Source organism: Equus przewalskii, chromosome 20 (assembly GCF_037783145.1).
Source record: "Equus przewalskii isolate Varuska chromosome 20, EquPr2, whole genome shotgun sequence".
Taxonomy (NCBI): domain Eukaryota; kingdom Metazoa; phylum Chordata; class Mammalia; order Perissodactyla; family Equidae; genus Equus; species Equus przewalskii.
In genome coordinates this window covers 758866-786693 of record NC_091850.1, presented here as the reverse complement: position 1 = coordinate 786693, position 27828 = coordinate 758866, and the positions used below count along the sequence as shown (strand labels likewise).

Here is a 27828-nt window from a genome sequence, read left to right as displayed (position 1 = left end):
CTGGAACAAAGCCGGACAGAGAGCTGGAGCTTTATACCCACTTGTTGAATAAATGAATGAACGAAAAAGAACCCCCTCTGGGTGCCCTCCCCAGACTCTGGCCCTCCCTCTGGCCCAGCCCTGAGCCCACAGTGCTGGGGGTGCCTGTGTCTGGCTTTTTCTTCCTCAGACTGAGGGACCCTCCAGGGCTGGGCGTGGGTGGGACCTTTCGGTGGCCCCCATTCTCACCCCTGGGACAGAGTGAGCTGCAGGGCGACTTTGCAGCATGACTGATTCTGGAGAAGGTACTTGATCAAATTGAGCCAGACTGAGCAGTGAAGCTGTGTAGGGGATGGGCTGGGGCTGAGGGGCTGGGGTGGACCTTCCAGCTTCACGCGGGAAGCGAGTAAGGGGATGGCTTTCTGGGAGGGCAGAGAGTAAGAAGGGGTGTGTGTGTGTTTGCCCACAAGCAGGAGACTCCTAGTGCGTGTCTGAGGTCGAGGCTGCAAGTGCCTGCGCAGGCTCGAGGCCTGGCTGGGCCCGACTTTCGGGTGTTTCAGATTTTAAGCCCCAAGAAGCTCTGCGCATGCCTCTGCATTTGTGCATCGTGCTGTGTGTTCACGAGCCTCTCAGGACGGCCTGGCCTCAGTTTCAGGGTGTCTGGGGGTCTGTGTTGGGGTCCTGGCTCTCTGGGTCCCTGGCTCTGGGTGTGTGTTGGGAGCGGGGTTCACAAGGCTGGGTGTGTCTGTCACTGCGGGTAGCCCTCGTCTCATTGCAAGGCCGGCCTGAGTTTCCGAGGGTCTGTGCGCCGTGTGGGTGTAGGGTGGGCAGGGACCCCGGGAGGCCCGGCGGGAGCGCGGAGCGCAGGGCCGGCCCCGGGGCGGGGCAAGCGGCCGAGGGCTGGGGGCGGGGCGGCCCGGCAGTCTCACTTCGGCGAAGTTGGCGGCGCGGAGGCTGGCCCGGGACGCGCCCGGATCCCAGGGAAGGAGGGAGGAGGCGGGAGGGAGGGTCTCGGCCGGCCGCCATGGGGCCGGGGGCCCGGGGCCCCCGCCGCCGCCGCCGCCCGATGTCGCCTCGGCTGCCACCACTGCCGTCCCTGCGGGCGCTGTCCCTATTGCTGCTGCTAGCGGGGCCGGGGGCTGCAGGTGAGGGGCCGGGACCTGGCGGAAGGGCGGGACGGGGTGGGGGTGGGAGGGCAAGACAGAGTGCAAGGACCCTCGAGTCTGGGACTGAGTTGGGGGCGCCCGGGAGCCACTGACCAGAGCAGGGGCAGGGAGCGCAGGAGCCCGGGGGCTGCATGCCCGTCCCGGGGGGACAGGGACTCAGTATGGGACAGGCCCCAGAGGCCTGAGCAACAGGGGTCCAGGAGTGATGAAGGTTGGCGATGAAGAGACCCAGGAGTCCGGGACTGGGAGCTCGAGGTGCGGGGATCAGGGACTCAGGATTTGGGGGGAACCAACAGTCTGGGGCTCGCTCCCCATCCACGCCCGTCTGGAGTTCTGGGAAGGTCATGATTGGACCTCCAGGCCGGGGACCCCTAGCACAAAAGCGCCCCCCCACACCCGGGGCAGGCCTGGCCGGGCGGGGGACGGGGAGCGGGGAGGGGGCGCGAAGTGCTCGGAGCCCTGAACTCGGAGAAAACTTCCCAGGCCGGAGCGCGGCAAGACCCGGAGCCGGAGCCGGAGTTGGAGCCACAGCGCGCCCGCGCCCCTTCCCCCGCCCGCGGCCCGGCTCCCTCCTCTGGCCGCCAGCCCCAGGCGGCCCCGGGACCCGGTCCTCGCCTGGGGCCGGGAAGGGAGGGCAGGGGGCGCGAGGCCACGTGCTCTTCTCCCGCTCCAGCGCCCCCTCCCCACAGCCGGAGCCCCTCCCCAGCCAGCCAGGGCCCCCCGCCCCTCCTCCTCCCCGCTCTCCCCTCCCCCGCCCGGGACAATGGCCGCGCCGTCTAGACACCCCCTCCCCCCGGCCGGCCTCGCGCTTTCTTTGCCAGACAAAGCGGGACGGGCTGCAGGGCCCGGGCGGGGTCTGCGGGGGCGCAACCCCCAAGGGAGGCCTGGCCGGCAGAGGAGGGACGCAGGCCGAGCGGCCCTAGCCTGGGGTCTTTGGGCCCTGCTGTGGGGCTGGGCGCTGGGAGGGACTGGCCTCCCCAGCCCAGCCCCTGGGCCCTACGGGCAGGACCCGGCAGGAACCGCCGTCCCCGCGGGACCAGCCCGCACACACATGGCCTGTCACACGCAGCAGGCACACACAGCCCTGGGTCATACATACAGAGATGTAGACGTGCACACACACTCACAGAGTATACCCATAGACTTACACACCCAGCTCAAACAAGACATACTCGGACACATACAACTCATACATTGGTGTATGTGCATGTACAATCACACATGTGCGTGCATACGCACACATCCTGTGCATCACCAGCCCAAGGCCTTGCACGTGCTACCTGCACACGCTCAGACACAGATCCAAGGGCATGCCTACACCCAGCTCACACATGCAGACAGGCATATCCAACCTATACATACACACACCTGTGCACCCACAGGTGGAACACAGACACACAGCTGTATACCCAGATACACGGATCATATACATGGATGCACAACAGATCCAGCCTGTGTACACCCATGCAGTCACCCATAAACACAGCTCACAAGGCTCACAGCCTGTGTCACGTGGTCCCCAGTGTGAGTTCACAAACACCCACAGTTGATAGTGTCATATCTGCTTGTCCCCTGAGGAAGGGGCCACAAGTTATGTTGGCCCATTCTTATGTCTAGTTCAACTTGTCCTGTCTCTCTTCCTTTCTCTCTATCTCTGTTCTTCTCTATCTCCTTCTCTCTGTGTTGGCCTGCTTCTAGTTTTCTTTTATGTCTGTCTCTGTTTTTCTCTGTCTCTCTCCCCCTTTCTCTCTCTATCACACACACACACAGCAGCCCCACACCTGCCAGCACACACAATTCTCCCCTTGCTCACACCCAGCCATGCCCCAGACCTGTCTAGCAGGACAGTTAGACTGGGCCACACCCCAGAGGGACACAGCCCTCAGGGATGGGGGCGCTGGACAGGGCAGCACACATCTTGTGCCAGCTGCCTCTCCCTTCAACACACACCCCATCCCTGCAACGCCCAATGCTGGCTGTGCACAGAGTACCAGCCTTGGCCCCTCTCCCCAGAGCCACCGTGCAGACCTGCCCAGCTGGAGTCGATGCCTAGTATCAGGGGAAAGAAGACCACGGCCCAGGACTCCCCGCCCTGCCCCCTCCATTACCCCAGGATCTGGGCACACAGTCCCGGACCTCCCTTTAACAGTCGGCACCCTCACTTCCTGCCTTAGCACCCCCCATTCTGGCAGCTTCCTGAGCCCCCACATCTGGCACAAGTTGGCCTCTCCTCCTGCCCACCCCTGCTTTGTGGTTCCCAGGGCCCGAGCTGGCAGGGACAGCTGCAGCCCCAACAGCTGGGGCTGGGGCAGGGGGCCGTGGGAACTGTGATTGGGAGGGCTCCCCGCTCCCGCAGAGGCACCCCCCCAGCCCGGCGCAGCTGTTGCCTGGGGGAAGGAAGGAGGGAGTCTGTCACTCCAGGTTGGGGTTCCTGGGCGCCTGCCTGACCTCCCCATCTCCCTTCACCCCCACACAGCCCCCCCTTGCCTGGACGGAAGCCCGTGTGCGAATGGAGGTCGCTGCACCCAGCTGCCCTCCCGGGAGGCTGCCTGCCTGTGAGTGCCTGGCTCTGAGCCATTGGTGGGCCCTGTGTGGGGAGGCGGTGTCTTCTCCCCTTGCCTCTCTGTCCACCATGGATCCCCCTACCACTTCCTGCCTGTGTGTGGCTTGGGCAGCCTCTCCTTTCCCCACTGGAATCAAGCAGGTTTAAGAGCAGATACTCTCGAGTTGGCCTGGCCTGGGTTCAAATCCCACATCACATTGCTAACTGCCTGGGACTTCAGCTCTTTAAACCTCAATGTCCTGGTCTGGGAAATGGGCCCACTCACCCCAGCTTGACAGAGTTCTTGGCTGTCTGAGGTCAAGCGTAAAGCCTCTGATGGAGGTAGTTATTATTCATTCAGTCAACAGATCTTCAGGGACAAGTGGCAGTGGCTTGGCAGTGGTGGGTACACCATCTGCACCCTCCCATACCTCCAGACTTAGTGGGGGGGGGGGGGAGGCGCACAGGAGGACTGTAATATAGCCCTGCTGTGCCACGATCTTGCTGTGTGACTTAGGTGAGTCACGCCTCCTCTCTGAACCTCATTGCCTCTGTGAAACACGGGTGCTTTTTCCTGGCTTGTGACCATGAAGGGGCCCAAGAATTCAGTTGTTGGATGATACAAGGAAAGGCAGAGGGAAGGGGAAGCGAAGCAGGGGCTGGGAAAGAGCAGGTCAGAGGCAGATGGAGCTCAGTTTGAATCCCCGGCTCTGGCTACCTTGAGCAAGTGCTTTGAGCTCTCTGAGCCTCAGTTTTTCCCTCTGGAAAATGGGGGCAATAATAGGTCCTCCTTTCTGGGGTTGGTTGTAAAGACTTCATATGGTGAACTCAGCCTAGTTCTCGGCATACAGTTAGTGCTTAATAACCAGGGATTATTATTATTATAAGTAATAATAATAGTAGGGACACAGGAAATAGGTGCCATAAGGGAGAACCTTGAGAGGTTCTGGGGAAACGCCTGGTTCCTTTTATTATAATAGCAGCAGTAATTGCAGTTCACCCAGTAGCCACTGATCGATTCATTAATGTATTCATTTATTCGACGCGACGTGTGCCAGGCCCAAGCTGGGTGGGGCTGGGGTGACTTTTAGACCCAGGAGAGCCCCTTCGAAGTTACACACACCCTTGGACTGGAGCCCCACTTGGGCTCACCTGGGTGGGGGGCTTGGCCTGGCTGAGCGGGTTCCTCGGGTTGGGAGTCTGCGATGGTGGGGGTGGGGGACAGTGTGACCTTACCTGGAGCTACTCACCTGGGGGGCGGGGCCGCGGGGTCGGGCGCCTGCGCAGTGGAGCTCCGCGCCTGGAATGCTGCCGACAGGTGAAAGCGCCCGCGGCTGCCCCGCCCCCCGACAGGTGAATCACCGGCGCGCGCGGCGCCCGGAGCCGGGATCGCCCGGAGTGGAACGGGCTCAGTCCCCAGAGCAGGGCCGTGGGAACCACTCCCCACGGGGCCCCCTCAATCTCTTTCAAGGTCCCAAATACTCATGTCCTTTCAGGGACGTCCCAGTCTGTCAGCCCTCCATGGATCCCCCAAGTCTCCTCCTCAAAGTAGGCTCCCAAGCCCTTGTCTCTATCTCCTATCCTCGCCTCCCCCGCCAACCCCTACCAAGTCCGCTCTCCCCCCGCAGGTCTCCCCCAAAGCCCGGTCCATGGGGCTGGGCGCGGGCGGAGGCTGGAACCGGCCCGACCGGTCGGCAGGGGCGCGGGGCTCAGAGCGTGGGAACCCGCCCGGGGCGCAGGGAGGGGGCCGGGGCCGCGCCCTGCCGGGCTGTGGGACGGGCAGTCCTCGGGGCCCGGCGCAGCGCGCCCCCTCCCGGCCCGCAGTCGTGGCGTCCTTGCTTGCACTGCAGGCCTTTGGGGAGGGGGCTGGGAGCTGGGCCCTCCCCTTCTAACACCCCTGTATCCCCGCCCGGCCGTGCCCCGACCTGTTTCGCTGGGGGCTGGGGTGGGGGGATTTCGTGGGTGACGCTAAGGACTGAGTCAGCTGCTGATTTAAGCCCCAAGCGACTGGGACAACCCAGAGGGAGGGACCTGTGCTGGAGTGGGGGCGGGGCCTGGAGCCCCCAGCCTCTCCAAGCCCTCCCTCCAACCCCGCTGAAGTCGCTGAAGTCCGCTGAAGTCCGGCGGGCGGAGGTTCCCTCCGGCTTAAGACCAACCCCTTCCCAGTTCTCATATTTCCCTCACCCTCAAGATTGTGTTGGTCGGTTTTGGGAGGGGGCTGCAGGCCGAAGGACCTTAGGCTAAGAGAGGGCGCCAACATTGGCGTCAGCCTCATGCCCCCGGTGGAAGGAAGGGTTATATGGCCCCCAGGGAAGGAGTAGAGGATTGGTGCTGGTCCTCCTGTCTGTCCATGTGAGAGTTGCCCATATCCACGAACCCGGCTGTGAGTTGGTGTCTGTGTGAGTATTCGCCAGGCCAATAGGTCGAGTTGGTGTGTGTATCTGTGATATGTTTCTGGGACTGCCTGTGTGCGTCTTCTGGAGTCTGAGACTTCACATTTGCTGTTCCCCCTGCCTGGAATGCTCTTCCCCACACAGCCCCATGGCTCCCTCACCTTCTTCAGTTTGTGAAAACATAATACTTGCCTTCCCCATCACTCTGTGCCCCTTATCCTGAGTCTTGGTTTCCTGTGGCTGCCATTACAAATTCCAAAAACTCGGTGGTTTAAAACAATAGAAACTTATTTTCACAGTTCTGGAGGCCAGAAGTCTGCAATCAAGGTGTTGGCAGCCATGCTGTCTCCAGCGGCCTCAGGGGAGGGCCCTTCCTTCCCTCTTCCACCTTTTGGGAGCTCCAGGCGCTCCTCGGCTTATGGGTGCAGCACTCCAGCCTCTGCCTCTGTCTTAACACGGCCTTCCCGTCTTTCTCACAAATCTCCCTCTGCCTTTCTCTTATAAAGACACTTGTCATTGGATTTAGGGCCCATCTGGAAAATCCAGTATCGTCTCATCTTGGCATCTATCACTTAGTTATATCTGCAAAGACTCTTTTTCCAAAAAGGGGCACAGTCACAGGTTCTGGGACATGGACCTTGCTTTTCTGGGGGCCGCCACTCAAACTACTCTTCATGTCCTTTGTGGTGCTCATGGCCCTCACCACCCCATGGCGGCATGTTGTCTATTAGTTCGTTATTTGTCTATCTTCTCTTTGCCTGACCTGGCTGTGAGCATCAAGAGGGGGCCACTTTTATTGTGTTTGCTGCCGTTTTCCTGTTGCTGCGATCACAGTAGGTGCACAGTGGATATTAATTGCCTGAATGAATGAGGGTGTGTGTTTTGGGGTTGTTTGCCTGTTTCTTGCCTGTCTTGTGTGTATCTCTGTGTCTGGGGCTGTCCTGGCCTGTACTGCCCCCACCAAGCCGTCTCTGCCCACAGGTGCCCGCCAGGCTGGGTGGGTGAGCGATGTCAGCTGGAAGACCCCTGCCATTCAGGCCCCTGTGCTGGCCGGGGTGTCTGCCAGAGCTCAGTGGTGGCGGGCACTGCCCGGTTCTCCTGCCGCTGTCCCCGTGGCTTCCGAGGTAAGGGAGGGTCTGGAGGGGAGCTCGAGGCAGGCAAGGGTGTGGCCAGCCCAAGCTCACCCTCTCCTGGTCCCTCTAGGCCCTGACTGCTCCCTGCCAGACCCTTGCCTCAGCAGTCCCTGTGCCCACGGTGCCCGCTGCTCGGTGGGGCCTGACGGCCGCTACATCTGCTCCTGCCCACCTGGCTACCAGGGCCGCAGCTGCCGAAGCGACGTGGATGAGTGCCGGGTGGGCGGGCCCTGCCGCCACGGGGGCACCTGCCTCAACACGCCTGGCTCCTTCCACTGCCAGTGCCCAGCTGGCTACACGGGGCCACTGTGTGAGAACCCCGCAGTGCCCTGTGCCCCCTCGCCATGCCGTAATGGGGGTACCTGTAGACAGGGTGGCGATCTCAGCTATGACTGCGCCTGCCTTCCTGGTGAGGGAGCTGTCCCTGGGGGAGGCAGCAGGGTGGGGGTGGGGGGACAGCAGGCCAGCCTGGCAGGGGCCATCCTTGCCTCCTCCCTTGCTAGGGTTCGAGGGCCAGAACTGTGAAGTAAATGTGGACGACTGTCCAGGGCACCGATGTCTAAATGGGGGGACGTGTGTGGATGGCGTCAACACCTACAACTGCCAGTGCCCTCCTGAGTGGACAGGTGAGCACTGGGGCTGAAGGGAGCCAGGGGGCAGACCTTGGGCCATCCTGCACCAGGTGGCTGGACTGGTGCTTCTGTGTGTCACAGGCCAATTCTGCACGGAGGATGTGGATGAGTGTCAGTTGCAGCCCAATGCTTGCCACAATGGGGGCACCTGCTTCAACACTCTGGGTGGCCACAGCTGTGTGTGTGTCAATGGCTGGACAGGCGAGAGCTGCAGTCAGAATATCGATGACTGTGCCACGGCCGTATGCTTCCATGGGGCCACCTGCCATGACCGCGTGGCCTCCTTCTACTGTGCCTGCCCCATGGGCAAGACTGGTGAGTGGCTGTTTTCCCTGTAGGCAGCAGCGAGCCATTGATGGTTCTGTAGTAGGGGCAAAGATGGAGTCTGACATGAGTATTAGAACGATTATGCTGGAGGCTGGATTTGGGGTGGAAGATAAGCCTTGGAGGAGGCTGGCACACAGCCCAGGGCAGGAGCCATGGGAATGGAGAGCTGTGCTGTGACTGGGAAAGAGAAGGGACCTTTGGAAGTGGCAAAGGTCAGAGAAGGTCTCTGGAAGGGGCTCTTAGAGATGGAGAGAAGGGCATGTAAGCAAGGGATACCACAGAAACAAAGGCTTGAGGGTAGGAGCCTTTTATAATCAGAAAAAGAGCCAACAGCTTTAAAAACAATATGTTGATGTTTCCAACTCATTTTCAAATGGTTCAGAAAAAGATAGGTAAAGCTTATAATAGTTAAATCTAGGTGGTGGGGGTATGAATTAACTTTTCTCTATGTTTGAAATTTTCCCTAATAAATGATTAGGGGGAAAATAGCTACTAAATACACCACAAGTTAATAAAACCCGAACACAAAACAGTACGCGGCAGTGTAGGACCTCTGGGCAGAGCTGGAGGGTCCGCCCGTGACCTCTGCCTACCATTCCCCAGGGCTTCTGTGTCATCTGGATGATGCCTGTGTCAGCAACCCTTGTCACGAGGATGCTATCTGTGACACTAACCCAGTGAACGGCCGGGCCATCTGCACCTGTCCACCGGGCTTCACTGGCGGGGCGTGTGACCAGGATGTGGATGAGTGCTCCATCGGTGAGGGGACCCTGTCTGAGGGTTGGGAAGGACGGGAGAGGCGGGTCCTCAGCCGACCACACTTAGCACCGGCTGTGCCTACTCCCGCAGGCGCCAACCCTTGTGAGCACCTGGGCAGGTGCGTGAACACACAGGGCTCATTCCTGTGCCAGTGTGGCCGCGGCTACACTGGCCCGCGCTGCGAGACCGACGTCAACGAGTGCCTGTCAGGGCCCTGCCGCAACCAGGCCACGTGCCTCGACCGCATAGGACAGTTCACCTGTATCTGCATGGCGGGTGCGTGGTAGGCGTGGCCTGAGGCCGGGGGCGGGGCGAGATAAGCCTGCCAACGGGGGTGGGGGGGAGGGGACACGGGTGGAACCGCATTTGGAGTAGGACTCAGAGACTGAAGCTGGAGATGAGGTAGAGACGGGGCCAGAACAGAATGTTTGTGGGAGGCTGAGGGCATGGTCAAATGGAGTCAGTAGAACCTGGGATTGCCTAAGAGTGGAGTCTGGGCTTTAAGACCCCCTGGGGGGCGGGGACGATATGAGGGCGGGACCAGGGGCTGAAGTAGAGTCGAGGTGGAGCCTGCAGACAGTCTGGCCCTAACACTGGGGTGGGATTGAGTCTGGGAGCTGGGGACAGGGCTTAGTGTGAGGACTGGAGCGGGAAGGCGCTGGTCTGAAGGGAGGGCCCCTATGGAGTCTCAGAAGGCTTGGGTTAGTTGGGACCACAGCTGGGTGAGGGTCCAGCCCGAGGCTGTAAACTGAATCGGGGGTTGGTTTGGGGGCAAGGCCAAGGCTCAGGGCAACTCTCTGTGAGTGGGGAAGGAAGGGCCTTGCTCTCCCCTCACACCAGAGGCTAACCCCTGCCTCCCTGGTTCCCTTCCCTCGCCCCCCAGGCTTCACGGGCACCTTTTGCGAGGTGGACATGGACGAGTGTCAGAGCAGCCCGTGTGTCAACGGCGGGGTCTGCAAGGACAGAGTCAACGGCTTCAGCTGCACCTGCCCCTCAGGTGAGGACCCTCTGCCAGGGAGGCTGAAAAAGATGGGTCCCTGCAGGGGCAAAGGCTCCAGCATGGGAGCCCATAAGACCATGTTAGTGGATAACTATTGTAACAGAAACCACGTTATGAAAAAGTTGACATTTATTTAAAACTAAGTAAATGGGCTTCCCACCCAAACAAAGCAGGGCTGGCGAGGGGTGACTGCTCCGACCCTATCTGGGCCTTTGCTCATCCCACTCCCCACCCAGGCTTCAGCGGGGCCATGTGTCAGCTGGACGTGGACGAGTGCGCCAGCACACCCTGCCGGAACGGAGCCAAGTGCGTGGACCAGCCTGATGGCTATGAATGCCGCTGCGCAGAGGGTGAGGGCCGGCCAATGGCAGGCCGGCAAGAATCTGGAGGCGGGGCTAGTGGGGAAGAGGGCCAATGACAGCCTCGGGGAAGTGTTGGGGCCGGGACTGCAGCAAGGCAGGACCAGGGCAGGGCCAATGACAGCGCCAGGGGGCGGAGCCGACGACGGACAGAGGCGGACGTAAGGCTCGGGGTGGGGCCAAAGGGTCTGGAGGGGGCGGGTCCAACTCCCTCCATCCCCAGGCACCTCCCACCTGTCCCTGTTTCCAGCGGAGGGTGGGGCAGAACAGGGCTGATAGCGCAAGGATTGGAAGCGGGCCCACGCTGGGGGTGGGATTTGACTGTGGCAGGGGCGAGTCCTGGGCTTGTAGCTGGAAGGCGCAGAGGCCAGCTAGGGACGGGGCCTGAGTTGAGCCCACTTCCTGTTGTCGGTGGGCAGGGTCTGAGATGGAGCTGAGCCGGGATTGGGCCAAGGCTATGGCTGGGGCCAGGACCTGGGCAAGTGGGCGGAGGGTGACCCTCTGGCCCCGCAGGCTTCGAGGGCACGCTCTGTGAGCTCAACGTGGATGACTGCTCGCCGGACCCGTGCCATCACGGGCGCTGCGTGGATGGCATCGCCAGCTTCTCGTGCGCCTGTGCGCCGGGCTACACGGGCACGCGCTGCGAGAGCCAGGTGGACGAGTGCCGCAGCCAGCCCTGCCGCCACGGGGGCAAATGCCTAGACCTGGTGGACAAATACCTCTGCCGCTGCCCTCCCGGCACCACAGGTGGGCCAGGGGCTGGGCTGAGGCGGGAACAGTACATCTGGAGGGGCACAGAGGCTTTGGGAATGGTGCCCTTGGCGGGCACAGTGCTGGCTACCCCTGCTCTGTTGCCTTTCCCTAGGTGTGAACTGCGAGGTGAACATCGATGACTGTGCTAGCAACCCCTGCACCTTTGGGGTCTGCCGTGACGGCATCAACCGCTACGACTGTGTCTGCCAGCCTGGCTTCACAGGTGGGCAAGCGGCTGCCACGGAAAGGGGTCTTTATAGGGTGAAGGTGAAATCACCTGTCTTTCTTGGCTGAATTTTGCTGCTCTCCTTGCGCACGCTTGTCCACACATAGCCCTGAGGTTGTGCTCTCTCTCATTGGCATGAGGTCATCCTTATATGGGCTCAAGGTTTTCCTGGAACATAGATGAGCGTCCAGTCTCAGGGATCGGGGTGTTTCTGAGCGGGGCCAAGGTAATCCTTGGTGGAGATTAAAGTGGCTTCATGTAAGCTTGGGGATGAGGATGGCGATCATGTGGGGCGAGGCAGCTCTGGGTTGAGGAGATGGCTGTCTAATTTTCACAAGAGCTGATGCGTTATGAGATTGTCCTTGCTCAAGGGTATGGCCATGCTAAATGAGGCAAGGTTATCGCTTCCTGGTTAGCTCGGCCGCCCTTGTCCTGGGACGAGGTTGCCTGCGTACTTCCCAGGGCCCCTTTGCAACGTGGAGATCAACGAGTGTGCGTCCAGCCCGTGCGGCGAGGGAGGCTCCTGCGTGGACAGGGAGAACGGTTTCCACTGCCTCTGCCCACCTGGCTCCCTGCCCCCACTCTGCCTCCCCCCCAGCCATCCCTGTGCCCAAGAACCCTGCAGTCACGGCGTCTGCCACGATGCACCCGGAGGGTGAGGCCTCTCCCCAACCCCTGATCCCCCACTGCCTCCCTGCCCATGTGCCGGCCCTGACTTCCTCCCCCTCCAGGTTCCGCTGTGTGTGTGAACCTGGCTGGAGTGGACCCCGGTGCAGCCAGAGCCTCGCTCGAGATGCCTGTGAATCCCAGCCCTGTCAGGCTGGCAGCACCTGCACCACTGATGGAATGGGCTTCCGCTGCATCTGCCCCCCTGGTGTCCAGGGTGTGTGTCCCCACCCTCCCTTTCCGGGAACCCCCTCCCCATTTCTTCCTTCTCATTTCCCTCCTGCTCCACTCTCTCTTCCTCCTCTGAATTTGCCTTTTTTTCTTTTCCTCTTTCTCCCCAGGAGCTTGGGAGATGGGTATCAAGGTGGGGACCCCAGGCGGGGGGTGGGAGGGATGGGAACAAGGAATCTCTCAAGACTGTCTCACTCTGCCTGCCCACCACAGGCCGCCAGTGTGAGCTGCTGTCTCCCTGTTCCCCAAACCCCTGTGAGCATGGAGGCCACTGCGAGTCTGCCCCTGGCCAGCTGGCTGTCTGCTCCTGCCCCCCTGGCTGGCAAGGTACACCAGCTGCTTCTTCCTCCTCCTGCTCACCTCCTCTGCACACTGCCCCATACTGGGCGATGCTGGGAACCCAGTGGGGGACTCACCCCGACCTTGCCTTCTAGGAGGGCTTCCTTCTAGGAAGGGACCAGAGCTGGACACAGATGCTTGCAGCCCATGTGGTCAGTTTTGAAGTAGAGGAAAGGATATGGGGACAGAGAAACTAGGACTCAGGTTGAAGGTTTGGGGACACCTTCCAGAGGGAGCAGACTCCAATCAGAGAAGGCATTCACCACCCACTGAAACAGGGAGAAGGCAGTTCTGAGATAGGACTTGTGAAACGCCCAGAGGCAAATGACAGCATGGCTTGTTCTGCGGTCACTTACCTCAGCCCGCAGGTTCTTCCTGAGGCCCTGCCCTGTACCCTCTAACCCTAAATGTCACCTTACTCCCTACCCCTAGGCCCGCGATGCCAGCAGGATGTGGACGAGTGTGCCGGCCCCTCACCCTGTGGCCCCCATGGTGCCTGCACCAACCTGGCAGGGAGTTTCAGCTGTACCTGCCACAGCGGGTACAGTGGCCCTTCCTGTGATCAGGACATTGATGACTGCAACCCCAGTGAGTTCAGGGGAACTCTTGGGGGTGCTGCCTTAGGGAACATGTTCTCAAGCCCATACCGTGTGCCCGCACTGTGCTTTCATTTCATCTTTACAGTTCTCTTAATTCCCCGTTTACTCATGGGGAAGACTCAGGCCCGGAGGAGGTTAAGTGACTGGCCTATGGTCACACAGCAAGTAGGGGGTGAGCTGGGATCAGAGCACGGGTCTCTCTGACTCTGGAGCCTGGAGCCTGCCTCTGGCAGCAAGCAGCTTAGGACTGCAGGCAAAGCATGAGACCATAGTCGCCAGTGAGCTCTCTAGGAGGCTACCTGATAGACAAGTAATACAAGCCACAAATGCAATTAAAATTTTTCTAATAGCCACATTGAAAAAGAAAAAACCACCACAGATGATATTAAATTTAATAATATATTTTATTTAACCTAATATATAAAAATATTATCACTTCAACGTGTGATCAATGTAAAAATTATTGAGATATTTTAATTTTTTTCACACTAAGTCTTCAAAGTCTGAAATTCTCTGTGTATTTTACACTTGCAGCACATCTCAGTTTGGACCAGCCATGTCAAGGGCTCCATAGCCACGTGTGGCCAGTGGCCACTCTGTTGGCTGGCCCAGGTCTTGGGGAGGCTAGCAGGGAGTGCCCGGCAGCTTAAAGGGACCGTTTGACTCCCCCAGGCCCTCTTGCTTCCACATAGGTGAAGCTTCCAGGTGGGGGGGGGATGAGGCCACACAAGACAAGTTTGACCCTTCTGACCCAATGTGCCGCGCCTGATCAAGCCTGGGTTCCTTCTGATTCCCTTCTTGCGAGGCCTGGAGGGGTCAGGCAGGGCTGCCTTGGGGTGGGGGGTGGGAGGGTGGTGAGGTGAGCGACCAGACGCCCTTCCTTCTTCTGGCCGCAGACCCCTGCCTCAACGGTGGCTCGTGCCAGGACGGCGTGGGCTCCTTTTTGTGTTCCTGCCTCCCTGGCTTCGCTGGCCCCCGCTGCGCCCTGGACGTGGATGAGTGTCTCAGCAGCCCGTGCGGCCCCGGCACCTGTGCCGACCACGTGGCTTCCTTCGCCTGCACCTGCCCGCCCGGTTACGGAGGCTTCCGCTGCGAGCAGGACCTACCTGACTGCAGCCCCAGGTGGGCGTGGCCTCTACTGGGAGCTCAGGGACTCTGGCATCGGATGGGGCGCAGGGCCTGAGAAGGTGTGGGGACAAGAAGCGGGGTCCTCGGCTTGGCCCTCACCTCAGGACTCTGATCTCTGGAGCGCTGTCCGTGAAGGGGCAGAGTGTCCGTTTGGAGGTCTCCTGAGGGATGCTGCATCCTGAGGGGGCGAGGCCAGGGCGGAGCCTCCAGCGGCTCCCACCTTAGCGCTGAAGTACCTGGAAAATCGCTGAAGTACCTGGAAAATCGGGGCTAAGGGACAGGACGAGGCGGGGCGGGGCGGGGCGGGGCGGGGCGGGGCCTCTGCTGGGCCTGCAGCTTCTGGTGGGGGTAGGGGTCACAGAGCGCCCCCACTCAACGCTAGGAGGTGCCGAGGGAGGAGGGCGGGGCCCTCGAGGGGCCGGGCCTGCCTGACCCACGCCTTGCTTCCCCTCCAGCTCCTGCTTCAATGGCGGGACCTGCGTGGACGGCGTGAACTCCTTCAGCTGTCTGTGCCGCCCCGGCTACACTGGTGCACACTGCCAGCATGAGGCCGACCCCTGTCTCTCTCGGCCCTGCCTGCACGGGGGCATCTGCACTGCTGCCCACCCTGGCTTCCGCTGCACCTGCCCAGAGGGCTTCACTGGCGTTCAGTGCCAGGTGGGCGGGGCCGCTGGGGGCCTAGGGGAGGAGTCTGAGGGGATGTTCTGGGGAGGGGCCACCCGGGTTCTGGGGAGGGGTTTGCAGCGGGGCTGTGGTGAGGGACTTGCCCAGGATCCTGCGAGAGGAATCTGGAGAGGTGTTCTGGGGCCTGCCTGGGACCCTGGAGGAGAAGCTGGGGCACAGTTTCTAGGGGGTCCCCGAGCGCTGACGCTGAAGTCTTCTCCTCTAGACGCTGGTAGACTGGTGCAGCCGTGCGCCCTGTCAGAACGGGGGTCGCTGTGCCCGGACCGGGGCCTCCTTCCACTGCCTTTGTGCCCCGGGGTGGAGCGGCCGCCTCTGTGACGTCCAGAGCCTGCCCTGCAGGGAGGCCGCAGCCCAGATCGGTGAGAGGGCGCCGCAGCCGGGTGTGTGGGGTGTGTGAGGGCATCTGTGCACATCCTTCCTGCTGGTGTGACCCGAATGAGGGTGCGACGGAGCACACGGGCATGATGGGGTGTGTGGCTGAGTGTGTAGATGTGTGACAGCCAGCCAGGGCCAGGGCGGTGTGTGTATCTGTCACCTTGAGACAACTGGGATGACTCTGCAATGGTGTGTGTGACTGAGCTCGTGTGAGCAGCGAAGGTGTTTGTGTATGTGTGTCAGTGACTGAGACGGGGCCCGTTTGGGGGGATGTGTGACAACTCGATGGAGTGTGGGTGAGACCCTGGTGACTGATGCCAGCAGGGACATTGGGTGGTGCTGTGGCTGATGCCAGCAGGGAGGGGGAGTGTGTGCCTGACCCTGCTCCCTTCTGCACAGGGGTGCGGCTGGAGCAGCTGTGTCAGGCTGGTGGGCAGTGCGTGGACAAGGACAGCTCCCACTACTGCATGTGCCCAGAGGGCCGCACAGGCAGCTACTGTGAGCAGGAGGTGGACCCCTGCCTGGCCCAGCCGTGCCAGCATGGGGGCACCTGCCGTGGCTACATGGGGGGTTATGTGTGCGAGGTAAGGGGCGCCCAGGAGAGGGGAGAGGGGAGCTAGCCACGCCTGGGTGTATCTGGGCACACATTTCTGTGTGTCTACAGCCTTGAGTGGGTGTGCCTCTCTCTAGGCATGTCTGGGCTTTTGGTTTTGTGGGTGTCACTCCGGGTAGATCTGGGAGTGTTTCTGTCTGTTTGGGTGTGCCTCTGTCTTTGGTTGTTTCCTGGATGTATCTCTGTGTCTCTCTGTGTCTCTCTCTGCATGGTGTCTCTTTGGGTGTGAATTCATGTGCCAGTGTCCAAGTGTGTGTCTCCGGTTGTATGTGTCTTGGGTGTATCTGGGTGTTTCTCCTGTGTGTCCATCCCGTGCATTTGTTTGTATGTGTGTCTGTAGCTCTCTGTGTCTGGTTGTGTCTACGTGAACTGAGTGTGTGTGTGTTTCTGCATCCTGGGCATATCTCCATGCGTTGGACGACCATGTGTGTGCTTTTGTGCTGGGATTCTCTGTGTCTTCATGGGGAGTATCCATGTCCGGGCTGAGGGGGACCCTGTCTCACCCCCACCACAGTGTCCGGCTGGCTACACTGGTGACAACTGTGAGGATGATGTGGATGACTGTGCCTCCCAGCCCTGCCAGCACGGGGGCTTCTGCATTGACCTTGTGGCCCGCTATCTCTGCTCCTGCCCCCCTGGGACGCTGGGTATGCCAGGGCCAGGGTTGGGGGACAGGATGGGAGGCTGGGTCTGCGTCACCTCCTGACTGCTCCCTCCTCCTCTCTTCCCTGAGGCGTGCTCTGTGAGATCAATGAGGACGACTGTGGCCCGGGCCCACCCCTGGCCCTGGGCCCCCAGTGCCTGCACAACGGTACCTGCGTGGACCTGGTGGGTGGCTTCCGCTGCACCTGCCCCCCGGGTTATACGGGCCTGCGCTGCGAGGCGGACATTAATGAGTGTCGCCTGGGCGCCTGCCATGCTGCACACACCCGGGACTGCCTGCAGGACCCCGGTGGGGGCTTCCACTGCCTTTGCAGAGCTGGCTTCACGGGTAAGTGTGGGAGAGGGGGTCGGCTTGGGATCCTGTCTGTTTCCCATGGTGGCTGATCCACCGGCCCCTGCTTGTCCAGGTCCCCGCTGTCAGACTGTCCTGTCTCCCTGCGAGTCCCAGCCATGCCAGCATGGAGGCCAGTGCCGTCCCAGCCCGGGCCCTGGGGGTGCGCTGACCTTCACCTGCCACTGCGTCCCGGTAGGTGGGGGTGGCCGGACCCGTTGGTGTCTTTGGGAGCGGCGCGGGCAGCGTGGCCTCGTGGGAGGGCGTGGCTTTAGGGGAGAAGAGGTGAAAGCGAAGCAGGTTTCTGGGAATTGTTGAAATTGCTTAGAGGTTGGGGCTGTGTCCGTGAGGCTGCGGTGTGGAGGCTTGGTCTCTGGGGAAGGCGGGGATGATCTGCAGGGTGGGGCTCCGGGGAAGCGGGAGAGGTGGGGCGGACCTGGGGAGATTGGTGGCTCAGCTGTTTCTGAGTCCTGAACCCCTCCCCTCCCCTCTCTCTCCTCTCTTCCCTCTTCCCATCCGCCCCATGCGGCACTTTTCCTTCCTCTCCCCGCCGGACCCCCAGCCGTTCTGGGGCCCCCACTGCGAGCGGGTGGCGCACTCCTGCCGGGAGCTGCAGTGCCCGGCGGGCGTCCCGTGCCAGCAGACCGCCCGTGGACCGCGCTGCGCCTGCCCCCCGGGGCTGTCGGGGCCCGCCTGCCGGGGCTTCCGGGGGTCGCCGCCGGGGGCCGCCAACGCCAGCTGCGCCGCCTCCCCCTGCCTCCACGGGGGCTCCTGCCAGCCCGCGCCGCTCGCACCCTTCTTCCGCTGCGCGTGCGCGCCGGGCTGGGCCGGGCCGCGCTGCGAGGGCCCGGTGGCGGCGCCCGAGGCGTCCGAGGAGCCGCGGTGCCTGAGCGCTGCCTGCGCGGCCAAGAGCGGAGACCGGCGCTGCGACCGCGACTGCAACAGTCCGGGCTGCGGCTGGGACGGCGGCGACTGCTCGCTGAGCGTGGGCGACCCCTGGCGGCAGTGCGCGGCGCTGCAGTGCTGGCGCCTCTTCAACAACAGCCGCTGCGACCCCGCGTGCAGCGCGCCCGCCTGCCTCTACGACAACTTTGACTGCCGCGCCGGCGGGGGCCGCGCCTGCAAGTGAGCCGCGCGCCCTGCCTGCCCTGCGCCCGCGCCCCTCCGACCCCCGGGGCCCCGCCTCGCGGCGGCCCGCTGCGCGCCTTGGTGTCGGTCCGCGCTTAGGCTGGCTGTTGCACTGCCCCTTCTTGCTGTGCCGTGTCTGTCTGTGCACCTAGTCTGTCCATGCGCGGGCCACTTCTGTCTGTCTGCCCACCCATGTGTCCTGTCCGTTCATCTGCCAGTGCCTGTCTGTTTTTCTGTCTGCCCCTGCATTCCACCTGTTGCTCTTTAGGCCCTGTTTGTCTATCTTTCTGTCTATCCATGCATTCCTTTCAACCCTCTGTGCACCCAGCTGTCTGCTGCGCCCCTCCTTATCCATCCTTGGACCTCATCTGTCCCTCTGTCCGTATGCCAGTCAGTCCATCTATATGCCCCATCTGTCTGTCCATCTGTCCATCTTTGTGCCCCACCTGCTCATCCACGTGCTTTTTCTGTCTGCCTTTCTGTCCACCCCCTCACCCTTTTTTGCCTCTCTCTCTGGCCACCATCTGACTGGGCCCAGCCTGTGTATTCCTGCTCCTTTTCTGCCCCTCTCTCTGTCTATTCATGAGCCTAGTCTGTCTGTCCCGTGTATTCCATCTGTTCACCCTGTGCTCTGCCCTTTCTGGCGCTCTGTGTGTCTCATTGTTGGCCCGGAACCCTTCCCTCACCTGCTTCTCCCTGTCCTCCTCCTCTGCCTTCCTGCCCCTTGCTTGCTGAGCTCCAGCCACCCTGGCTTCTCTGCTTTTTCTCAGATACCCCAGGCTTGGTTCCACCTTGCACTGGCTGTTCCTTCTCTCTGGACTGCTCTTCCCTCAGGAAGCTGCATGGCTCCTCCCTCACCGCCTTCAAGTTTTTGCTCAAATAGTGGCACCTTCTCAGTGAGCTCCTCCCTGGCCACACCCAGCACTTGGCTTGTTTTATTTTCCTCCTTAGCATTTAATCCCATATAGCACTGTGTGTGTATGTTTACATTTAGCTTTTATTGACTTGCACTTGAAATGCTATACATTCTGCTCATTCATCTCTGCCCACTGGAATACCTGCTCCACGTGGGCAAGGATCAGGTCTGGGCCATATCCTTGGTGCCTACAGCAGCGAGCTGGCGGCTGCAGGTAGTTGCGGGCTAGTCATAGTTACCCAGCGCATGGCTGGGTTTGCATAAAGCCTGACAGTGGATACGTTCTGGTTCTCTTGTGCTCGTGCTGTCTGCCACCTCTGTCTCCGGAATCGCGGGCTCTACGGTGTGTGTGTGCAGCGGGTTGGAGGCCCCCTGATCTCGGCCCTCTCCGCCCCCCTAGCCCGGTGTACGAGAAGTACTGCGCGGACCACTTTGCCGATGGCCGCTGCGACCAGGGCTGCAACACGGAGGAGTGTGGCTGGGATGGGCTGGACTGTGCCGGCGATGTGCCGGCGCTGCTGGCCCGCGGTGTGCTGGTGCTCACGGTGCTGCTGCCGCCCGAGGAGCTGCTGCGCTCCAGCGCCGACTTCCTGCAGCGGCTCAGCGGCATCCTGCGCACCGCGCTGCGCTTCCGCCTGGATGAGCACGGCCAGGCCATGGTCTTCCCCTACCACCGGCCTGGTCCCGGTTTGGAACCCCGGAACCGGCGGGAGCTGGCCCCAGAGGTGATCGGGTGAGTGGCTCCGCCCCGGGGAACCTGGGAGCTGCGCAGGTTCTGAGCCGGGCACCGATGATAGGTCTTGTGTGTTTCACTTCCCTTAACATCTTGGAGAGCCTTCTTGGCAATCCGTCCACCACGTCTCAACCTCGGCCCCATCAACATTTCCGCCAGACCGTTCTTTGCTGTGGGGGCCGTCCTGTGTACTGTAGGATGCTCAGCAGCATCCCTGGCTGCCAACCTCCTCTGCCCTCCAAGAGATGACAACCAGAAATGCCTCCAGACCGGGACAAGAGTCCTTGGGGGAGCAGGAGTGCCCTGGGGTCTAGCGCTGCCTCCTAGAGAGGCAGGAGTCTAGCAGAGTGGTTAAGGTCATGTGTGGTATGTTCTTTTAGAAATGGAAAATATAGAACTCTCCTGCTGTGGCCTGGAGGAGGGGCCAGGAGGGAGGTGTGGCCTCTGAGCAGGGTAGGGCCCTGACCCGACAGGAGGGCGGGGATGTTAAGGGTGTGGCAGAGACTCTGACTGGGTAGCTGGGACGTGGGAGATGGAGGAGGGTGGCTGATGTACCAGTCCCTGGCTGGGGTGACCCAGTCGCTGGAGGGGTCTCGTCAAGATGAGGACATGGTGAAAAAACGGGAGTCACTTTAGGGTTGCCAAGCCTGCAGAGTCCAGGGGGTATGGCACAGATCCCCAGGAGGCAGCTAGGGGCTGAATACGGAGATGAGAAAGACAAAAGGGTATTGGCCATCACTGAAGCCATGGGAGGGACTCAAAGAAGTGGGGCGGGAAGGGAACAGAGGAATGATCTGAGGACACTGAGACCTAAGGATTGGTCGAGGGAAATTGGCTCAGAAAAGAGAAAGAGAAGCAGCAGCCAGAGAGATAGGAGAACCGGGGTGTGGGTATTGGGGGTCCCCAAAGCAGGAGGGAGTTTAGAAGTTGGGTTCCTGGAAGGAGAGCCTGAGATGAGGATCCAGATATATGCAATGTATTGAAGGGGATGCTCTCAGGAGAGAGGGAATGAGGGAAGCAGGATGGACGGGGAGAAACTAAGGCAGGAGATAGTGTCAACTGGGGTCTGGCCTCAGCCCGATCCCTCTGAGGGCTCTGCAGCGTGAATAGCCACTCAGTGTCCCACCGTGAGACAGAAGGGCCAGGTTTGTACACCCCATATCAGCCTGTCACTGGCTGAGGGCTGCCCTGAGAGATGTCACTCCCGAGTGAGAGGATCCCCGTTTCACTGAGGCCAGTTGTCTGGAGAAGGGGCAGCTGTCAGCTGTTAGAAGCCAACGCTCACAGCAGGTGGGAGGTGGATGCACCAGCCAGATAAAGGTGATCTGGGTGTGCACCAACGGTGTCCACTAGAGAGGCTGACACAAAACTATGCCTATCGGATTCATGGCTCGTCCGCAAGGCTGGTTTTGGGGATGTGCTGGGGCTGCATGCCAGATGGGAGGCAGGGGGGCCGGGTGGTGAGTGAGCCTGGCTGGGGAGGGGGATGGGGTCTGGTGCTGGGCCTGCGGCAAGTGCCCCGTCCATCCTGCCTGTCCCTGCAGCTCTGTGGTGATGCTGGAGATTGACAACCGGCTGTGCCTGCAGTCGCCAGAGAATGACCACTGCTTCCCTGACGCGCAGAGCGCGGCTGACTACCTGGGGGCGCTGTCGGCGGTGGAGCGCCTGGACTTTCCATACCCACTGCGAGCGGCGCGGGGTGAGGCCTGAGGGCCGGACGAGCGGGGGGCTCCCGCAGTGGGGTGCGGCAGTGGATGGCCGCGGTTGAAGCCCCTGCTTCCTCCCCCAGGGGAGCCGCTGGAGCTGCCACTGCCGCGGGTGCCACTGCTGCCGCTGCTGGCTGCGAGCGCCGTCTTCCTGTTGGTCATCCTCGTCCTGGGCGTCATGGTGGCCCGGCGCAAGCGGGAGCACAGCACCCTCTGGTTCCCCGAGGGCTTTGCGCTGCACAAGGAGGTGGCCGCTGGTCACAAGGGCCGGCGGGAGCCCGTGGGCCAGGATGCACTGGGCATGAAGTGAGGACCTGCCCTCTCCCTGTCCCCAACTGAGGGGCTCTGTGAACACTGGAGTCTGCCTGGAGCTGACTCTGGACCCACCTCACCCTGACTTCAGACTCCACCCTGACCCCTGTGTTCATCCCCTTGACCACTGACTGCCCCCATGATCCCTGGGGATCACCCCTGATTCGTTCCCTGATCCTATTTCCTATGTCCCAGTTCCCCTGACTCAGTCCCACCCTGACCCCAGCCTCACAGACTTCACCCTGACACTCAGCATTTGTTCCCACGTGACTTCTGACCCCATGACCCATGACTGCACCCCAACCCCTCGGTGACCGCCCGACCCTATCCTCTATGACCCCCAGTACCACCTCTGGCTCTAACTCACTTTGATCTTTGATCTCACCTTTGACCCCCTTTCCCCTCCAACTCAGTGTCCATTCCCCATGATCCTCAATCCTTGGCCCTGGGCCTCACCTCCAGCTCTCTGACCTGTCCCTCAAGACCCTCAACCTTACCCTGGGTCTAACCCCTGAATTTACTCCTCTCCTGTGATCTCATGACCTCCTGACCCCTCAGCATGCTTACGCGATCCTGGCTGTATCTCTTACTTGTTTTTACGATAATTCCATCCTCCATGACCCCTGATGTGAGCCTTTATAACACCTGCTGAATGCCTGTGACCCTAATCTATCCGGTAGCTTGCTGCTCTGACCCCTGAACTCATTTCTGTCCCTTCCTGGATTCCACCTTAAGACCCCAGCCATCACCCATCATAACCGCTGACTATGCCCGTGACCTTGATCCCATCCCGCACCCCCTCATTGGACCCAGTGTCTCAACCCTGCCCCCTACGTCTACTGACCTAGGCTCCCAGGTCCCAACTCCAGAGCCCTCTGCTCTGACCCTGTCCAGATCCTCTCCCAGGCTGCATGTCTTCATTCTCTCCTCTCCCCTCCCCCTTCCCACTGTCTTCATAGGAACATGGCCAAGGGCGAGAGTCTGATGGGGGAGGTGGCTACAGATTGGATGGACACGGAGTGCCCGGAGGCCAAGCGACTGAAGGTGGTGCCCCCCTCCTTTGACCCCTGCCCCCAGGGTCCCAGTGGGCAGTGGGAGAACCCAGGGGAGTCTCGGCTCTTCCCAGCTCTGGAGAGCACCCACCCTGTCCTGCGCCTCTCTAACCAGGCCCCTGCTGCCAGGCCAGTCTGGGGGCTTCCTGGAGGGGGTCCCCTGGCCCCGATGGTGACTCTGCTTTCTCTCTCCTGGGTCCGACTTTGGCTTGCCCATCCTGGGAGTGTTCCCAGCTGGTCCCAAGCACCATTTCCTCTCTCGGGGCCACACCCATGCATGGGCTCTGTCTCCCGTCAGCTTGGGCTGCCATAACAAAATACCAGAGATGGCGGTGGCTTAAATAATAGACATTTATTTCTCCCAGTTCTGGAGGCTGGATGTCCAAGATCAGGGTGCTGGCAGGGCTGGTTCTGGGTGAGGGCTGTCTTCCTGGCTTGCAGATGGCCACCTTCCCACTGTGTCCTCACATGGCAGAGAGAGAACTCTGGGGTGTCCTCCTCTTCTTAGAAGGATGTCAGTTCTATTGAATCCAGGCTCCACCCTTATGACCTCATTTAACCTTAAAGGCCCCATCTCCACATACAGACATATGTGTGTTTAGGGGTTCAGCATAGGACTTCTTTTTTTCTTTTTAAAGATTTTATTTTTCCTTTTTCTCCCAAAGCCCCCCGGTACATAGTTGTATATTTTTAGTTGTGTGTCCTTCTAGTTGTGGCATGTGGGACGCCGCCTCAGCATGCCCTGATGAGCGGTGCCATGTCCATGCCCGGGACTCGAACTGGCGAAACCCTGGGCCGCTGAAGCAGAGTGCATAAACTTAACCACTCTGCCACAAGATGGGCCCCCAGCATAGGACTTCTGAGGGGCGATTCGTAACAGCCTCCTGCAAGCATGGCTTTGACACTTGCCCGATGTCCTGAAGGCACATGCAGCGTGGTCGCTCATCTCCCTGAGGACTCTATAAAGGAGCTGTTGGTACCACCCCAGTTCCCAGCCGCCTGTCCCCTGCCTGTGTGTTAATGTTGGTGAAATGGACACATCTATTACAATTGACAGCTGAAGAAATCTGCTTACCCCAGGTTTTTCCTTTCTTGTCCCAAAGTGGGTATTAAGTAGACGACACAGTGTGTTTCTGATGGCATTTTAGCATCACAGATTGACAGTGTCGTCTGGATTTTGCCAATGCGAAGCTCAGAGCCCTAATGTGATTTGCCCAGGGTCGCGAGCTGCTAAGTGACGTGTCAGCACTGGAACCTCATCACATGCTGCTCTGGCCACCTGGCCCTTTCTGGTTAGCTGTCTGTTACCTGGCTCGCCCCTTTCCTGGAATTCAGCTCCCCCACAGGGTTCTTAAGCTCAGGTCTGGCTTGGTCAGGCTCTGTGTTTGGTGCTAGAAGGCTCTTAAATGCTCTGGCAGGCTAGTTAAGAATATTCTGTCCTGTTTCCATAGCATCACTCATGCCTTTCAGACTATGAGTCTGGAATTTATCCAGCTCCTGCTAGGGACCTGGGTGCTCAGCTTGTGAAGGTGAATCTACGCGTTCGTGTGTGGCTCTTTGGTTGTGATACCTCACGTTCGTGTTCATGGTACTGGGTGGGAGCCCCACGTGGTATCTGGGGCATCTCCCCGCTTCTCTCCTTCTCTCCCACCTGTTCACCCCTTCCCCAGATTAATCCTGATCCGTGAGGACCCTCCTGCTCCCACATTTCTTTATCTCGTGAGTTGTAGTTTCCAGAATACATCTTGTATTTCTTCTGTTAAATTTAATTCTAAAGATTTAATTCTTGATGCTGTTGTCAATAGACTTATCCTCTTAATTTCATTTTCAGTGTGTTTGTGTCTAGTGTGTAGACAGGTGTGTACTGACAGGTGCCATGCTGTGGGTTTCTGCCTGATCACCCACCTTGGGTTCCTAACCCCTCCCCGCTTCCAACCCAGAGTGGAATCCCGGTTCCTCCTCTATGAGTTCTCTGAGCGCTAGCACATCCATTTCCTGTTTCTTTATTATAAAAGAAGCAGGATGTTCATGGTTTCTCAGGCTGGGTTTGCATCTTCATGAGACAAATGTGTGGGGATGTAGAGCTGCCCCTCTAGCTGTCTCTCTCCTGGGTGCTTGTGCCACCAGGTGGAGGAGCCCAGCGTGGGGGCTGAGGATGCTGTGGATTGCCGCCAGTGGACTCAACACCACCTGGTTGCTGCTGACATCCGCGTGGCACCAGCCATGGCATTGACTCCACCGCAGGGTGACGCGGATGCTGATGGCATGGATGTCAATGTGCGTGGCCCAGGTCAGTGATGGCATCCCACCTCCCCCACCCCGGGATGTCCCTCAGCTGCCCTGCTCTTGAGAGGTTGCATCTGGGTCTGTGTTCTGGTGAGAGTTAGGTGTGTCCAGGTGTCCATCTGTGGGGGTATGTGTTAATCAGGGCTGTTGATTATACGTGATAATAGCCCAACTCAAACTAGCTTAAGTAAAGCAAGGTATTTATTGGCTCTTGTAACTGGAAGCGTCAGGCATGTTTGGATCCAGGACTCACCGCCTCTTGGCTCCAGCCCAGGCAGGCTTTCTGCAGGGGGCATGATGGCCAAAGGTAGGACCAGCCTTGCAAACCCTTTTCCCAGCTGCACCAGTAAAAATCCCAGGATAAGTTCTGATTGGATGGGCTGGGGTCACATGCCTGTCCCCGAACCAATCACTGTGGCCTGGGGCCTAGAATATGCAGATTGGCCAGGCCTGGGCCACATGCCTGTCCCTGCGGGAGGGGGTTCAGCTCTACCTCGGAGTTGAGGATGGAGGATGGGGCACAAGAGGCTCCCTCTGGGAACCCAGGCACAAGCTCAGGTGAGTGTAGCAGACCACATTGTCTGGATCCCCTTGGATCCGTCTTTGCTACATTTTAGGGTATTCCTCTCCCAGCTCCGTTTTGCTCTAAATGGCCTGCACCTATGGGTCTCTTTTGAAGTTCCTCAGGCTGCCGGGGCTCAGGGGCCTGGGGTTTTGTGTCCCGGGGGTGGCTGTTAACCAGTGGGTGTGGGAGTGTGGCAGGCACAGCTCCTTTGCTGGATGACAACTATGAGGTACCACTCAGCCTCGAGTCCCCCTTAGGATCAGGCTGAAATGACCTCCGGGAATCGGCATGCTTGTTTGACTTCCTCTCTCCCTTGTCCTTTGTCCCTTGCTGCCTAAGAGCCTGTCCGTGACACGTCACATGCCTGCAAATCCTCATCCTGGGTTGGCATCTGGGTCACCTGACACTGACGTGTGTGTGTGTGTGTGTGTGCGTGTGCATGTGCATACCTGCAGACGGGAGGATTGGCCGCTCCCTCTGTGCCCTGTGTGTCCCACTTCCTCTTAGTGCAGTGCCCTCAGTAGTGTTCCCTGGAAGGGCCCCTGTGCCCGCCTCCCTGTGACATACCTGCATCCCCTGCAGATGGCTTCACCCCGCTAATGCTGGCCTCCTTCTGTGGGGGCGCCCTGGAGCCAATGCCGACTGAGGAGGACGAGGCAGAAGATACATCAGCCAGCATCATCTCAGACCTGATCTGCCAGGGGGCCCAGCTCGGGGCACGCACTGACCGCACGGGAGAGACAGCCCTGCACTTGGCTGCCCGCTATGCCCGGGCTGATGCGGCCAAAAGGCTCCTGGATGCTGGGGCGGACACCAATGCCCAGGACCACTCGGGCCGCACCCCCCTGCACACGGCCGTCACTGCCGATGCCCAGGGTGTCTTCCAGGTGCGAGGGGCCTGCCCCTTTGGACTTCAGAGCTGGACAGGCATCAGACGGATGTGGGTTCGAGCTCTGGTTCTACCTTGCAGAGCTCCTTTTCTCATTTGTAAGGTGGGGATATATGGGAGCACAGTGTCTGCCAAGTAGCTGCTCCCTGAACCTCACTGATTCTAGGGGATGTGGGGGTGGGGATGTGCTCGTGGCCTCACTGATTCTAGGGGATGTGGGGGTGGGGATGTGCTCGTGGCCCCCCTGTTCCTGCCATGACTCCTGCCCTCCCCTCCTCTCCCCTAGATTCTTATCCGGAACCGCTCCACAGACCTGGATGCCCGCATGGCGGACGGCTCCACGGCACTGATCCTGGCGGCCCGCCTGGCGGTGGAGGGCATGGTGGAGGAGCTCATTGCCAGCCACGCTGATGTCAATGCCGTGGATGAGCTTGGTAAGCTGGGGGAGTCGGTGGGTGGGGGCTGAGAGGGTGTTGCCTGGGCTCTGAGCATCTTGTAGATGTGAACACACACCCACACCGATACCCGGTCACTGAGGCTCATGCACACATAGCAGTGCTTCAAAGCAGACTTACGCTCTTGTGCTTTTTTTTTTTTTATGGTGGCCACTAGCCCAAAGGTGCCTCAGTGATTTAGAAAAAGGCGCCTTCTCCAAGATGCTTCATTTCCCTCCGCCTCATTAGAAGAACTCACTTTCCTGCCATCTGCTGGACAGCTGGTATAACGAGTTTGCAAATTGGCCAAATCTGTATATGATGGCGATTCCCTCTGTGGAGGTGGCTTGCTTGCACATGACCCGACCTGTGCATATTCACAGCAACCTGCCCTTGTGTCCAGAGGACCTCACACAACCGTAGATACGTAAACATCCTTTGGAGCAGGTGTTCTCAACCTCAGCACCTCTGACACTTGGGGTTGGATCATTCTTTGTGCTGGGGGCCGTCCTGTGCAGTGTAGGACGTTAAGCAGAGTCCTTGGCCTTGATCCACTAGATGCCAGTAGCACCCCACTCCCCAGCTGTGACAACCACAATGTCCCAGACTTTGCCGGTTGCCCCTGGGAGGGGTGTGTCAGACATGCTTCCATTTGTGAGGATGGAAATATTCTCGGTCTGTGCTGTCCAATATGGTGGCCCCTGGGGTAGCCATGTGTGGCAGCTGTTGAGCATTTGAAATGTGGTTGGGGTGTATGAAGAACTAAACATTTTATTTCATTTAGTTTTTTAACCTTTGTTTTGCTTGCTTTTGTTTTTTTTTTAAGCTTATTTAGATATAATTCATATACCATGGAATTCACCCATTCAAGGTATAAAATCCAATGGCTTTTAGTATAATCACATAGTT

At 59.9% G+C, this 27828-nt stretch overlaps 1 protein-coding gene across 2 annotated transcripts in view; it reads left to right on the top strand.

Moving 5' to 3' along the window:
- The first annotated feature begins 918 nt into the window (after positions 1-918).
- Positions 919-27828, top strand: part of NOTCH3 (notch receptor 3) — a 31635-nt gene continuing 4725 nt past the window's right edge. The window contains exons 1-32 of one of the 2 annotated variants that reach the window (XM_070586386.1): positions 984-1124; positions 3622-3700; positions 5184-5235; positions 7062-7204; positions 7284-7622; positions 7717-7839; positions 7927-8160; positions 8776-8931; positions 9022-9207; positions 9815-9928; positions 10168-10281; positions 10804-11037; positions 11156-11266; positions 11732-11924; positions 12001-12152; positions 12380-12493; positions 12938-13093; positions 14001-14226; positions 14688-14889; positions 15122-15275; positions 15691-15875; positions 16419-16551; positions 16638-16895; positions 16975-17093; positions 17461-18023; positions 19343-19675; positions 21220-21374; positions 21465-21687; positions 22653-22737; positions 24873-25035; positions 26179-26483; positions 26772-26919. In XM_070586386.1, coding sequence (XP_070442487.1) covers positions 3655-3700; positions 5184-5235; positions 7062-7204; positions 7284-7622; positions 7717-7839; positions 7927-8160; positions 8776-8931; positions 9022-9207; positions 9815-9928; positions 10168-10281; positions 10804-11037; positions 11156-11266; positions 11732-11924; positions 12001-12152; positions 12380-12493; positions 12938-13093; positions 14001-14226; positions 14688-14889; positions 15122-15275; positions 15691-15875; positions 16419-16551; positions 16638-16895; positions 16975-17093; positions 17461-18023; positions 19343-19675; positions 21220-21374; positions 21465-21687; positions 22653-22737; positions 24873-25035; positions 26179-26483; positions 26772-26919 — 5719 coding nt within the window. In that variant the 5' untranslated portion in view covers positions 984-1124; positions 3622-3654. Of the gene's footprint in view, positions 1125-3621; positions 3701-5183; positions 5236-7061; positions 7205-7283; positions 7623-7716; positions 7840-7926; positions 8161-8775; positions 8932-9021; positions 9208-9814; positions 9929-10167; positions 10282-10803; positions 11038-11155; positions 11267-11731; positions 11925-12000; positions 12153-12379; positions 12494-12937; positions 13094-14000; positions 14227-14687; positions 14890-15121; positions 15276-15690; positions 15876-16418; positions 16552-16637; positions 16896-16974; positions 17094-17460; positions 18024-19342; positions 19676-21219; positions 21375-21464; positions 21688-22652; positions 22738-24872; positions 25036-26178; positions 26484-26771; positions 26920-27828 lie in introns of both variants that reach the window. The other variant, XM_070586384.1, reaches the window with a different exon arrangement.